At 49.7% G+C, this 13,468-nt stretch overlaps 1 protein-coding gene across 1 annotated transcript; it reads left to right on the top strand.

Moving 5' to 3' along the window:
- Nucleotides 1–67: 67 nt before the first annotated feature.
- Nucleotides 68–3,067, top strand: EAH_00018740 (hypothetical protein, conserved; the record flags this gene model as incomplete). Its single annotated transcript, XM_013393749.1, has 1 exon — nt 68–3,067. One exon carries the CDS (start codon nt 68–70, stop codon nt 3,065–3,067), a length of 3,000 nt encoding a protein of 999 aa, XP_013249203.1.
- Nucleotides 3,068–13,468: the final 10,401 nt, after the last annotated feature.

The raw sequence follows: 13,468 nt of genomic DNA, 5'->3' as shown, positions 1-13,468 counted from the left end.
TCACCTTGTCCTTGAAGTCGACAAATTCACGGCGAGCTCCTAAGCTATCCGTATCCTGAAGAAAGAAATGCTGATCGAGCAGCGGACCGAACCAGGGAGACAAGACTGGTCCTCCTATAGGCCCTCAAAATCATTCGCACTGCATCATAGAGCTGCCAATGGTCTGAGCAGGGCATCGGCTACGGCAGTGTTTGTTGACCCAAACGAGGAATCGCGGGTCGCCCTGGCGATCACAGAATCCAGGATGCCTTCCAGTCTGAATTCCGTAGAAGAACGTGTAGACGCTCATTCCACCATGCGCGTGCCTCCATTTCTCCAGCCCGTGGTAAATGCGCACTACACAAGCTGTGGCAGGCAATCTCCCGCCTCTGCTTCTGAAAAGGTAGGCAAAGCAGCACCGAAGGAGCAGGCTGCAACGTCAAAGAACGGTAGGTTACCGTCAGCTCCTTCGACAGCATCTACGACGACGGCAGAAACCACAACAAAGGTGACAGTTGCACCTTCTAGAGAGCCCTTGCATGGAAACATGAGAGCCGCAGCCACTCTGTTGGCATGCAAAGAAACACAAGTAAACCCTGCACAAGGAGATGCAGGGACTATTTCTGGGAAAACGTTTCAAGAAGAGCCTTCCCCTGCCTCAGCATTGAATCCTCACAAATCCACACATCTAAGTGTTCCTGCAGCATTTGAGGGATGCAGTGTGCCAGACAAACAGTGCTCGGCCATGAAGCAGAGAACGCATTCAAACGAAGATACTCTGGCAAAGAAAGGTACTTTACAGTCTATACGAGATATTAGGGCAACTGCTGAAGAAGGCTCAGAGGGAACCAAATGCAAAGGGATGCAGTATGATCAATCAGTAGCTCGTCTCGTTGCGGCTCTGGGCGCATCCAGCCTGCGCTTGGCAGCTGCTGCAGAAGAGGGTCTTGACAGCAGCTCTTCAGATGATCGCAGCAGAACATGGCAGCACTCAGAGAGATCTCCAATACGAACATCAGTAAATGCAGAAACCGACCCTCTCCGGACGGTATCACCTTCAACTCCAGCCACGAATTCTCTAGCATTTACGCAGACACGAAGTTCCCCTTTTACGCGACGCGTCCCTTCTACTCCAAAGGCGGCTGCAAAGAGCAGACGAAAATTATCCCCTTTTGTAGACGTTTCTCGAAACCGCAGGTCTCAAGAATCTGCACAGCAAACACCATCACAACGATCCCTCACTAAAGAAAGATTAAGAGCTGGCAGGCGCAGTGACACAATAAATCAGAAACAGATTGTCAACCATCACCATAAGTTCGAGGCTATTCTTCTGGACTTACGTGCGAATGCACAGACAGCTAGTATGGCGTCTCAGGAGAGTGAGGCGCTGCCTTGCCGCAATACTTGCAGTCCACCTGCAGTGGGAAGCACTCGGAGCAGCAATTCAGACAGCAAGACTTCCATTACGGAGGTGCGGACCACTTTTTCGAAAGAAGCCGCGGTTTTTCCAACCGGTACTCCAGATGGCCTTCCTTGGGATAGCCTTCATCGCTCAGCAGAATGGCCTTTGCTGGCGCATGGGCCGCACAGGAGTGAAATTTTGAGGCAAGATTGCGTATCCAACGCTGACCATGGAGAGGAAGAGCGTCAGTTTTCTCTGTTGTTACAACACTCCCTTGGCTTGTTGAGACGAGAAGCTGCTCGGTGTTTCGCAAGCACGCAAGCTTCTGTCAAGCAGAAACTTTGGAGGGAGCTACAACACGAGCGGCACTTGAGGCTGCAGCTTCAGCAAGAGCATCAAGTGGGATATGCAGCTGCTGAAGCGGAGCTGGTTTCTTTACGTGCTCAGCAAGTGGAGGATCACGAAAGGATGGAGAAAATATTGGGGCTTTGCTGCAGGAGGAAGTACGCAGATGAGGGCTCTCAACTTCTTCGCTTTGCGTGGAAAGGATGGCAAATCCAGCGAGTGCTCTCAGGAAGGCTCAAAAAGCTTCAAAAAGCTTTGCAGCAGCGTTATCTGTTCATGCTACAGCTGCGGACATTCTTGCCATGGAGAGCCGCAGCTGCAAGACGCACGCTCGAGCAGAAGATGCAACGAACACAGATGCTTTTCCAGCAGGAGGTGCAACGACTTGGACAAGCCCACCTGAAAAACACACAGAAACAACAACAGGAACTTCAGCAGCTTCAGCAGCAACTGCATTGTGAGATGCACCTCCGTGAGTGCCTGCAACAGAGCCTCATTGGATTGGTTACCGGGGGAGGTGTCACGGCGGCTTCTCAGGGAGCTAGCTTTTCAAGCCCCAGGGGTACGATTTCTTTCGCTCCCGCAGCGGCTTTAAGAATACAAAAGCAGGAGCGACAACAGCGGCCGAAAGATCCGGAAAATCATACAAGACGGCAGAGGTTACTGAGAGTAGTTGGCACGCAGTCGCACCTTAGGAGCCGGCAACAACCAACGAGCCAGAATACATCTAGGCAGCAGCAGGACGAGCAACTACATCGGTTTCATTATCCCCCCAAGCAACCCTGGTGCCACTGGATCTCGCAAAATGCGGGGCTGGGAGTACCTATACTAAATGCCCTTTACAAGGTAGATCCCCGAGCAGCAAATGGCGTTGCAGCAGATGCTGCTCGGCGCGTCAAGTTTATGGATGACCAGGCACAGCAAGAACAGCAAACCCAACGGAAATTTCTGCTTTCCAACTTACTTCCTGACTCTTTGCCGCAAGGGCAGAATTACACTGGTGAATCAGCAGGAGTATCATCGTCTTCTCAGGCCTGTAGGCATCATCATTGCAGCTCCTCAGGGCTTGCGTCTTCTTCCGTTCCAAATTTTGGTTGTTGGGAGCTGATTCCCGACAATTCATTCAAAAAGAATGCTGCAGCAGTAAGGCGACATTCATCTGAGGACGATTCATTCCTGCAGCAGGTTTGCTCTCAACCAAATGGAAGCCTCGGAGAAAAACGCAACTATTCTGGTAGTGCCTCATGGAACCCTGCCCCCGTCGGCTCCTTTGGACTTGAGTTCCACTCACACAAGCAGACAAGGTGGACATCAGCAAGGCAGTCCAATCCAGAAGTATAGCGATTCGTAACGCCATATCCGGGCTAAAGCGGACATTTTGGGGTGTACTGCTCTCTCCAATGTTCGGCGTACTCTCAGCGCCTGAAGTAGGGAGTAAACGGTACAGAGGCAAAATGCAGACAAAAGGAACAATATGCCTATCCTTGAAGTACGCATGTGTTCCACTGCGTCGTACCCAAATGGCATCTGTAGGTGGGAACGTCGTAGGTTCACACGCTTGCCTTTATCCAACGAATTGCATGTCTTGCGTACACTAAAAATAGATAAATGTGAGCATTGCAACGGCAAATGCTTTTTTAGAAACCTGGATAAGTAAAGGCCATGTTCCGTGCTTTGCCGAATCAACATCGAATAACTACAATCAGTAATCCGTCCTAATGCCATTTTTCTGGACATGCAATATTGCTTGCCTGTTTTTCTACTTCACTTTCCTCGTTCCAAAACGGCGCTGCCAGACGTTCTATCGAAATGCAACGTTATTCTTGGCACGGCGACACAAAAAGGGGCTGGCATTCCAATGGGGCACGACATCTCATGCGTAGCTTATGTTTACTGGGATCAACAGCTAGCATGGCTACACAACCCTTTTAGCAATGGCCCCCTACCTTGCTTTTATGAATCCCAACATCAATCAGAAGTTTGAAGGAGCCTTCAAGAACGTGCTGGCATCCAAATATTATATTATTCCGCATTACGGGCACTGGATGCTTATCCTGTGGCATGGGCAAGAAATACATAAACTCAAGGCCAAATGCTTTTGCGCTAATCAAAGTGCGCCGACGATGCGCAGCAGCGTCGAGTTCTTTCAACCCATAGGAGAATTCGTTGTGCTCAACGAACATGGACCGAAATAGGCGGGTCTACGAGGGGCAGCATGCCAGCGTGCCACCTTCAACAGAGCCATTCGAGGGCTTCCGAAGAGTGAAGCTAAAACCTGTTAGAAATGCTGTATCAAAAGCTTCAATTTCTCCTCTACGGAAAAAGGCGAAATTGGCAAAGGAATACTAAACAGTCGTCTTCCCAAAGACGTAGCCGTCGAAACGTTCCATGTGCGAGCACTGGAGATCAACTAACTCCACGCGTGAAAGTGAATTCTTAACGGATGGAGTGTTCTCCACCTGGAAAAATTATGCGTTCTATTGGGTAACCCGTTGCCAGGAATGAGGTCCTTTGGTAAACCATGGTACCTCCGTGCAACGGGTTGGACGTTTCTTCTGCCACGCCCCTCCAGTTGCGCCAAGCTCAAAGTGTACCACCTTTCGGCAAAGAAGTGCCCCTCTGTATCTGTATATGGCTCCAATATGAACGTTTATCTTGCACCGGAGTATTGTGGGCATGATCGGTTGGAACATACACGGCCGTAGAAGATTCAGAAAGGTGCCGCTGCATACGTTGCAGGGGAGCATACCCATTCTCTAGAATTGCCTCCGGAATCTATGGATGACAATCCACCATCATATATCAATGAAAGTCTCGGGCGCAGGTCGTGCAAACCTATGGACGCCTTGCGCATTACGTCAGCTTTTTCGTACTCTTTGCGCTGTCCGCCTTTAGAGGATGCACTGACGCGTCACCAGCTTACTACGAGCTAGTAGTCCACTCAAGGCGTCACCATTTTATTCCTCTTTTAATAGTATTTTAAAACTCCTGCTGACGTGGTTTAATGGCACCTCTTTTCGAAAACCGAAAGAGTGAATGAAACAATGAAGGAGGACCATACTGGATTCAGAAGTGATAATAACGCTTCACTAAGCAGCTTGATTCCACTGGCATCTTACATTTAATCCATAGCGAGCCGCGGGAGCAGGGGACGCACCATTTCATGTGCATGCGTATAACTACTTCAGAGCTTAATACTTGGGCAAGGAACAAGGCTCTGTACAATCCTAAAAGGCGTGCAGCTGTTGTGGGGCTGCACGGCTTTTTGTTTTTGTTTTAGTTTCAGTTTGAAGATTCTTTCTGGCCAGATCTGGATGCATAGCCTGGATGGGACTTCCTGAAATCTGCCATCCTTGGAGAACTGCACTGCTCATCCCTGGATTCCTGGCAGGCGTCGCAGTAGCAGACTACCTGAATGTTCCGAAGGCAACCAAGCTGGCTGCACATAGGACAGTGAGGCCTCCTATATTTAGTAGAAGTATTCTCTGTGGTGAGACAAAGTGAGGGGGTCTCTGGCCTCAAGCCTCTCTTTTTCTGGCGTTTGCAAGCAATGCGACATGATTTCTGATTTCCAGTTGACTGCAATGTCGTTTCACAGGGTTTTTCCGGCGAAGAATCTGTAATTATTTCCCTTTTCGATGGGGACTTCCGAGATTCTGTCCCGCCCGTAGAGCTTGACTTAGTGGATTCGCTTTTCTTCAATCCACCCGGCACATCATGAGCAAGCGATATTTTTTCGCAGTCCGCATCAGCTGAGGAATCACCAAAGCCTCCACTCTTTAGATTTCTTGCTTCCGACTTGCATGCCACGCTGAAAGAAGACTCACTCACTCTTGATTGGCCGCTAGCCCTGGCTTTCCTCTGTGAACCCCTCCTGCAGTAGAGAATGAATCCGCATACGGAAATGGCTCTGTTGGCCATTTTGCATTCTATATTTGCTTGCATTGATGTATCTTCCCACCCAAGCTTCTACAATGCTCAGGGAATACAACGAAGTGTTTAGACTTTTCACTTGACCTATAAAAATCGGCAATATAGCGTACGCGGCGACACGGCTTCGTGTCAAGGCTAGCTTCGTGGTGAACGTATCACAGGTTTCTCCCTCAGCACGACGCAAGGCCATGCGCGGAGAGGAGCAGCGAGGCTTTCCACTACAGCACTGCGGGCAGTGACAACGGCAGTCCAGCCCGGCTCTCAGGGCCTCGCCAAGGCCACATTTTTCGCAGTGGGGGCGAAGTACGTCCGGCTCCTCTGGAGTTAATAGCCTTCGGCCCCTAGTAGATGTGTTGCACGACGCTCCAGCAGTTTTTGCACTAGTTTCTACCGTCAGGTCCCTGAGCAGAATCAGCATACAAATTTGCTACGAGGTTGGCATGTTCTATAACTCTCGTGCTCTCCTCAAGCAAAGTACTCTAGTTCCTTTGTTTGACGCGACTGCTCCAAAAGCATTCAATACGGGAAGAGCGCCTATGTACCTTATTCTTCGAGGAGTCGGTTGCCGCAACGGCAAAACACATTTATTCTATGCTGTTGGTTGGAAGCTCACTTTTGCGACTTTTCCACTCGACAAAAGAACGACCCTGTAATAGTAGTTGTAGGGCCCTTGGCCTCTCTAGCAGCAGCAGTCGGGGCCATCTTATCACTCGACTTTGTTCAGTCTGCCAGCATGTCCGTCACAGTTTCACGAGGTGAAAAAACAGGCTTGCTGAGGGCCACTATGGGGCATCCAATAGTTGGAAAGGGGATAACACGTGGCTAAGCGACCTGGGAACAGAAAATTTCACATTCAGTGCAAGGGAAGCTGATGATTTAACGCTTTGCACGGTGTGGAATGCCGGTGCGCCGATCACTGGCGAAGGCCGTGCCAGAAGCCAGCGTATGGGACTTACATGTTATTTCCTGTACGCTACAAGACTGTATATTATAGGCGGCATGTCTCACGAAAACCCTGCGCTTTTTGACGAGTTCAACAGCTAACTGCCGGCAGAGCTCTCCGCGCGAGCGCCGCCTCCAGGTGCGGCCGAATGCAATAGTAAGCAATGGCACCAGAAGCCCCCCATTTTTTGTATCCAGGCACTCAAGAATACACACTAACGAAAATTTAACCCCAGAAAGACGGTCATCCTTCTGGGCGGTGTTTTGGTGTATCCAGATAGCATTCCACATCCAGGGGGCGTTGAATCACCGAGCCGCGGGAGGTGCGTGGCTTTCACAAGGGCTACTCATCTCTCTTCTTGCATATCTTCGCTTGAATGGACGTGGAATGCGAATGTTAATTGAAAATGCTAGCTTAAGTTTGACAGGTAGGCAGGAAAATATCAAGAACATGTGACGTCGAAACTCACCTCCGCAAAACGTCCCCTGCGCACTCGACCAGGGTCACTCTACATTGCAACCACCTAGTAGATAAGGGCATCCAGAGCAATGATAAAGCCTTGTAAGTAAGAACGAGGAGGTCCCCTTCAAATTACCCGTGGGGACAACCGTAGGCAGGCCTACTTCTGCTGCTTGGTGATTACGTGGCTTGAAGCCGCTGATTGCATATGGGTCCTACAGTGCAGCATTAGTTTGATGGAATACGCCTGTCCTGTGCAGCCTTCTGCAGTTTATCTGAGCCTTCACATCTTCGCCCCCAGTGCTGATGCTGCTGCATGTGCCTCCAATCTATTGAACTATCGTCCTGTGGAACAAAGGACTCTACAAGGTTTGGCAAGAATTCACGCTATCAAGAGCGCAACCTCCCTAATGCAGGGAGATTGCGCTGCGGTAGAAGACCTTAATTAGAGCCATAGAGGCAAATACAAAGTGGTGCTGCTGACTTGCTAGGGCACGATGTCAGATCGTTGCGTACTTTACATTCCAAGCACAGATTTCCGTAAAGCGAGCACGAAACGAGCCGAAAAAACTGTCGGGCCGACAAAAAAAACTTCTTCTGAAGGCAGCTCTCCAAGAGGGGTTGCTGGAGGTGCAAAATAGATGCTGAAGGTCTGCACAGAGCTTTACGTGGTGATACGTGGCAAGAACGGCATGCCAAAAGTTCCTGCGAAGATATTTATGCACACCTCCACTTCTTGCCTCTTTGCGAAATGTCTCTGCAGCACCTAGGCAGTTGGCGAGGGCCTGAATGATCTAGCCCATACCCATATGGTTGATTCTTGTAACCTCCTTGCATAGATCGCATTGTAGGTGCTTTGAAATGCAGTGGACAGAGAAACAGCACCGAGATGCACCTGCGTGAATAATCGAGGCCACAATCAGCCACCAGTCTCACCAACGGAAGTACAGATAGTTTAGGACTGCCGTGTCTGTTGCTGCGGGCACTGGCAAAGCAAGCGGCATATATTTTACGAATCATCGGCTGTAGGCGCCTTTGCCAGTTACGCAATCGGGTCCATGCTCACTGCCCCGAAAGGCTCACATCCCAGAAAGCAGGTGGACACTAATCGTGCGAAAACCAAGAAAACTAACAGTTCACCTAAGAGTATTGCAGCCACGGTAAGGCGCAGTCCCATGATTACAGACTGCTGTTCTGAGCGAGAAACTTGGGAACTAATCAGGCTCTTTGACTTCGCATAAGCAGGGCATATGATAAACCCTTCTTGTTTCCTGTTCTGGTTCTTATGCTTTTGTAAACCGCTGTGGGAGTGCATAAGGCAGCAAACGAGCGCTGGTTTTCGGGGAGTGGGAATAGGCAACGGTGGATAGCGGCTCCAAGACACCCTCAATCTTGCTCCCTGCTCCTTTGTTTCAACTTATCTCGCTTAGCCCCCCACACTAGAAAGCAGTCCTTCCGTCGCCATCTTAGCTGAACCTGTGGGCAATAAGGGAGGCAGACAAAACGGGTACAAGCAGAAGCACTTCACAAGCACTCTTTTGCCAGAATTCAAAAATGCTGTGCAGCAGACTATTCCCGGCAGAAACGTGAGCCTTTCCTACTTGCAACACCAAATCTGGCACCTAAGGCACGCAAATAAACTGAAAAGAAAGGCAAAGACCCTTGAGTGTAACAGTACAGCGTCTGTGAAGCAACACGCGCAAGGTGAGGAGCAGCCGATTCCCTTCGCACTACCGTAACGTCGGTGGTCAGACGAGCAGATAAACTTCGTACGGCACAGAAGAAACATTGAGTATTTAAGCTGGTAGACCCCACGATAACGTATTGCATTCCTCAGCCCACCGAATGTTCGGACATGTTCGTGAGCACGTGTTCAAGGCATGGCCAACTGCCGCACCAAAAGCAGGCCCAGGCGACAGCCAATATTTCACCATGTACCTAAAGTAGTGCCCGGGAGGTGGCCAGTGCCGGAGACTCATAAGCGCACAGCGCGTAACAACAGGGCCCACACCGACAAAAAACACGCTGGCGTTACACGCTTTGCCGTTAGAGCCAATGTGCCTTTTGAGCGAGCATATTTTTCTTTGCCAACATCTGTTATCGACCTGACGCCAAGATGTTGTGGTATTGCCAAGTGTGCACGTTAGGATTTTCTATTCCTTTTGAAAATGTAAGGAATAGCAAATCGGATTTTCTGGAGGGCAGGAAGCTTCGTCCAAGAGTTAGCCATGTCTTCGCATAGTCTGGGCGCAGGCTGTGAAAGAGTTAAAGGAGCAAGCATCAGGTTTCTTGGGGCGCGCACCTGAACTGGCGTCCGCACTGGACTCGCTTCGCAAGCGAGCACCTGAAAGGCCAGCGTTGAGTCACCAAGTAGTGGAGTATGACTGACTTTCTGTGGGGAGTAGGGTAGCTTTGGTTCCGCCGGCTTCTAGTGAATAGGCAAAACCAGAGAAGTCACATTGGACGCTCCACAAAAGTGTCTCCAGAAAAAAGTGTGGAAGCTTATTAAATGGTCGTTTCCAATGCAGTAACACTATGCGAGCAAGCAAGTGTATCCCCGTCCACTTATGCTCAAAGCAAACAGCGGGAGAGCTTCGTGTAGGTGTGATCGTCATCTAGGATATTCAAGAGCGCCTACCCACAGTGGCAGGATTTCAATACGCTGCCTTCCTACTGGCACCACAATTGAAACAGAAGGGTGAAAATCCACTACAATGGCTCGTTTTTCGCATTTACTCCGAGCTCAGATGATTCGAGTTAGCTCAACCTGTGTGGTATACTGAGCTTGGGTGTCTAACCTTCAAGGCAGCTGGAGCAGTCTGCCTTGAAATAAATTCGACTGCGTGCCAGTCTCCTTTTGGTGCGGATGCTGCGAACCGTCATACTGAATTGGAAAAAGTAACAGGCAATGAGAGGTTGTCAAGTATGGGCACAGCAGCAGACAATAAAATCCCAAGTTGTCGATGCACTCGCTGGTGAGGAAGGTCTTTGGTTGTGGCCCCATTTGTTGCAGGCGAAGTAGATTGGTGCTGTTTCCGTCTGCACTGGATTTCAAGTGACCAACAGTACAATGCATACAACGAGTTTCTAAAAATAAACATTGTGGGCAAGGACCGACTGCTCCACAGATGCAACTCAACTTGCCAATCCTGCAGCGATTTTTCGCCTCAGTTTCTTGCACAACTTAGGCAAGTAGACCTGCACTCTGGCGTTTAGGGAGTAACTTTCAGGACGCTGGTACTGCCTCAGCTGACTATCCAGAGTGGTGCACAGACCATCGGGAGCACCTGCATCGTAGCTGTAGCAGCAGGTTGTCTTGTAGACCCGGCTGGAGACGTTGTGCAGCCAGCCTGACCTTCTCCTGCCTGCTGCATGCTTGCTTGACAGAAATTGGTGGTTGGAATGTTTAGTACAACAAACACCCTGTCATGCTGCTGTAGGATGTTTGCAGCAGCATTTTTACATTTGACTGGATAGCTCTGAATGAGGACTTTGTACAGCAGTTCAATCTTTCTGCTGCAGATTGCGCCCCCGATCGCGTGAATTATTGCCAAAGAATGCTAAGTCTGCTTGTTCCCAGGGACAGTAATACGGTAGATCGAAAGTGAATGCAGAGATGCCCGCATTAGGCGTGGGAGTGTGCAGGTTCAGATGAACTGCAAAAAGCTGCAAACAAACGGCGCAGTTTAACAACGTTGTAGTAAACAGCAGAAAACATGGCCATTCAACGGCTACAGGCCATACAATTACCAAGCACCACAATTGGGGTCCCCGTACGATTTCTTCTTCTGGTAAACATCCACTTCAGCTAGCTGGTCCGCTTGTTTCTGGCTTCTTTGGCTTCGGCGGAGGAATCCCAAATGACTTTAGCATCTCTACGAAATTGTGCTTGTCTGCTTCAGTCGCCATGAGCAGCGGGATGCAGCTCTCTGATTTGTGAATGTGGAGACCAACAGCTCTGCAACCACAACGAGTTGCAGTCCCAGTGGCTCAAAACGCCACAAATTTGGGCAGAAACACATCCCTCCTAACTTCTCATTGCCGCAAGACTTGTCGCCAAAACCTTGATCATATACGTATGTCAGCTTACAAAGGTTCATTGGCTATATCGCGCTGGGTTTCCACTCGGGAGAGCTGCTGCGGTGTTGCTAGGACGTTTCTGATAGTGTTAAACGGCACCTTTCGCATCTTCTCCTGAGTTTCAACGCACTAGTTGGAGGTATTATTTCCTAAGAGTATCTATTTACGCTTATGAACTGTACCGTAATGCTTGAGAAGTTGGATTTTCTCCCATTGGTAATTTTCCCTATGCCAATATTCGTCACAAAACTGATCCTACATCAGCAGGAGGAAAACCTAGATTACAACCACTTCAAGCCAACATTGACGGGCCGAGCTTTTCCCCCATTCATCCGGTCTTAGGAAACCCAGGAGGGCAAAAGGAAGCTCACTCCACAGCGGATCACTAGGGAGTGCGTGGTCATCTCCAGGCCCAGAGTGCATGCCATGTTGTTGCCATTCTGTGCCGCAAAAAGAGATGAGAAACCGCCAGGCCCCCACCGAGAACCTCCGAAGTTTAGATGGAATTCAATGGGAACGCGTAAATGAGATGGACAGGAAATTTGCAATTCCCGTCCTACTGGTGCTTTGCGCATTTGCTTATCATGGGCTTTTAAGGCACCGCATTCCGACCTGCAAAACGACTTGGATTGGTAGACCACCGGATTCTAAGCGCGTCATAAACTCCTTCAGAGCAGCTTCACTCCCCTGAAAGCAAAGTTAGCGATGCATTTCGATATTTATATGATGGTGCTTTAGTGGATTTATGCCGAGGTCGTCACTGCGCTAGATGCAGACACTGCCTATGGTACATCGCTGGAGCGGGACCGCCTCCCGTGCGTAGAAACCTGGCCAAAGGGCTCCCCTGTTATCTCTTGTAAGGGATGGGATTCTGCTGAGCAACGGTCGGCTGCGCGGAAGTACGTGGCTTCTACTGCGCTGCCTTAGGAGGGCGGCGAAAAAGCGCCGAAGCTCATTTCTAAAGTGTCAGACTCAGGGATTATTTCTTTTCATTGTACTTAGTGAGATGATGGATAAGCAGGGGTCTCATCCATGGCGATGTTCTCCGAGAACGAATAGTCTCCATGGCGTGCGTGGGCTGTTGGCCAACAACGTTGGAACAAGGTTGCTGGGCGGCCAGATGCTTCGCCGTTTCATGTGTCACAATAGTTCAGTGCTTAAAGGCGGCACAACTGCTACTTAGGTCTATAAACCCACCGGCTCATTGCTAGTCACGTAGCAGCAGGTGTTCCCCATTGTCTTCGTTATTACAGCGCAACGATTCTTAGTTCATGGGACTTGAAATTCAAAGCCCTGCAACTACCCTCGGGCACACTGGCCAAAGCGCCGAGCGAGGCGAAAAATCGAAGCACTTAAAAGAGCTAGAAATGTAAGTAATGGCCCCCTTTATCGTTCAAATTGATGCCGCGTTGTACATATGCTGGGTGTGTGCAGTCTGGACTGCAGAACCACAAACTCCGAGCGAGGCCTGCAAAAGATAAACGTCCTCTGGAACCTTGCCCATCTGGCTTCAACAAAAATGCAGGCTTAAAGCAAGGAAGTAAGATTAATAAATTAAGTGATGCCTCTATAAAATAACTGCGCACACGTCTGCCCTTGGCACAATGTGTTTCCACCACCACAGGGCTCATCTGGGTAAATTGCCCTACTCGAGCTCTTGAACCACTCACTTCGTCTATTTTACTCACAGAATATGCAGAGGTTTGCTGATTAAAGGAATCATTTGTATTGGCTATGCCACCAAGGATAGCTGCATGGTGCGCCAGCTCCCTCCCCCCGAACTGCAGGGTCACCTCGGCACGATGATCATAGGCGGCGTGCCCGATGCAACAAAAGCGGTTACTAGATGCGAAGTCCTGAGTGCTTTTCTTCGCAATCGGTGACAGAAGCCCCGCAAGGACCAAGACGGGATAAGATCTACACTGAAATCCCGCAACGTCTCGGCACGGGGTGAGCTCTACATTGAAGTCCTGTAACGTGTCTTTGCCACTCCCAAAGAGACGCTGCAGGGAAGTTCAGAGCAAACCATCTCCAGTGTGTTTCGTCTGGGTTATCTTACAAATAGTCGAAAGTATATGTAAATGATTCCGACTGAGCGCCGATTTCGGCCCTTGGTTCGTGTGATGGCAGAAGGCTTTCCTTATTTCTATGGCCTTTTCACCCGTTTCAGCTAGCAGTGCATTTCTCGGTGTTTGCTTGCTACTTTTTAGACCCTTTCGGCTGCACAAATGCTAGGACACACAAATGTGCCACATTATGGGTTTCCCCGGTGCATAAAACACATTCCGGCAGGCTTGCTTAGCCACGGCATTGAAAGTTACAGCGGT

The sequence above is a fragment of the Eimeria acervulina genome, genomic scaffold (genome assembly GCF_000499425.1).
Source record: "Eimeria acervulina Houghton genomic scaffold, Eah_scaff123, whole genome shotgun sequence".
Taxonomy (NCBI): Eukaryota; Apicomplexa; class Conoidasida; order Eucoccidiorida; family Eimeriidae; genus Eimeria; species Eimeria acervulina.
Note: the sequence above shows the minus strand (reverse complement) of the source record. Positions and strands in the feature narration are given on the sequence as shown.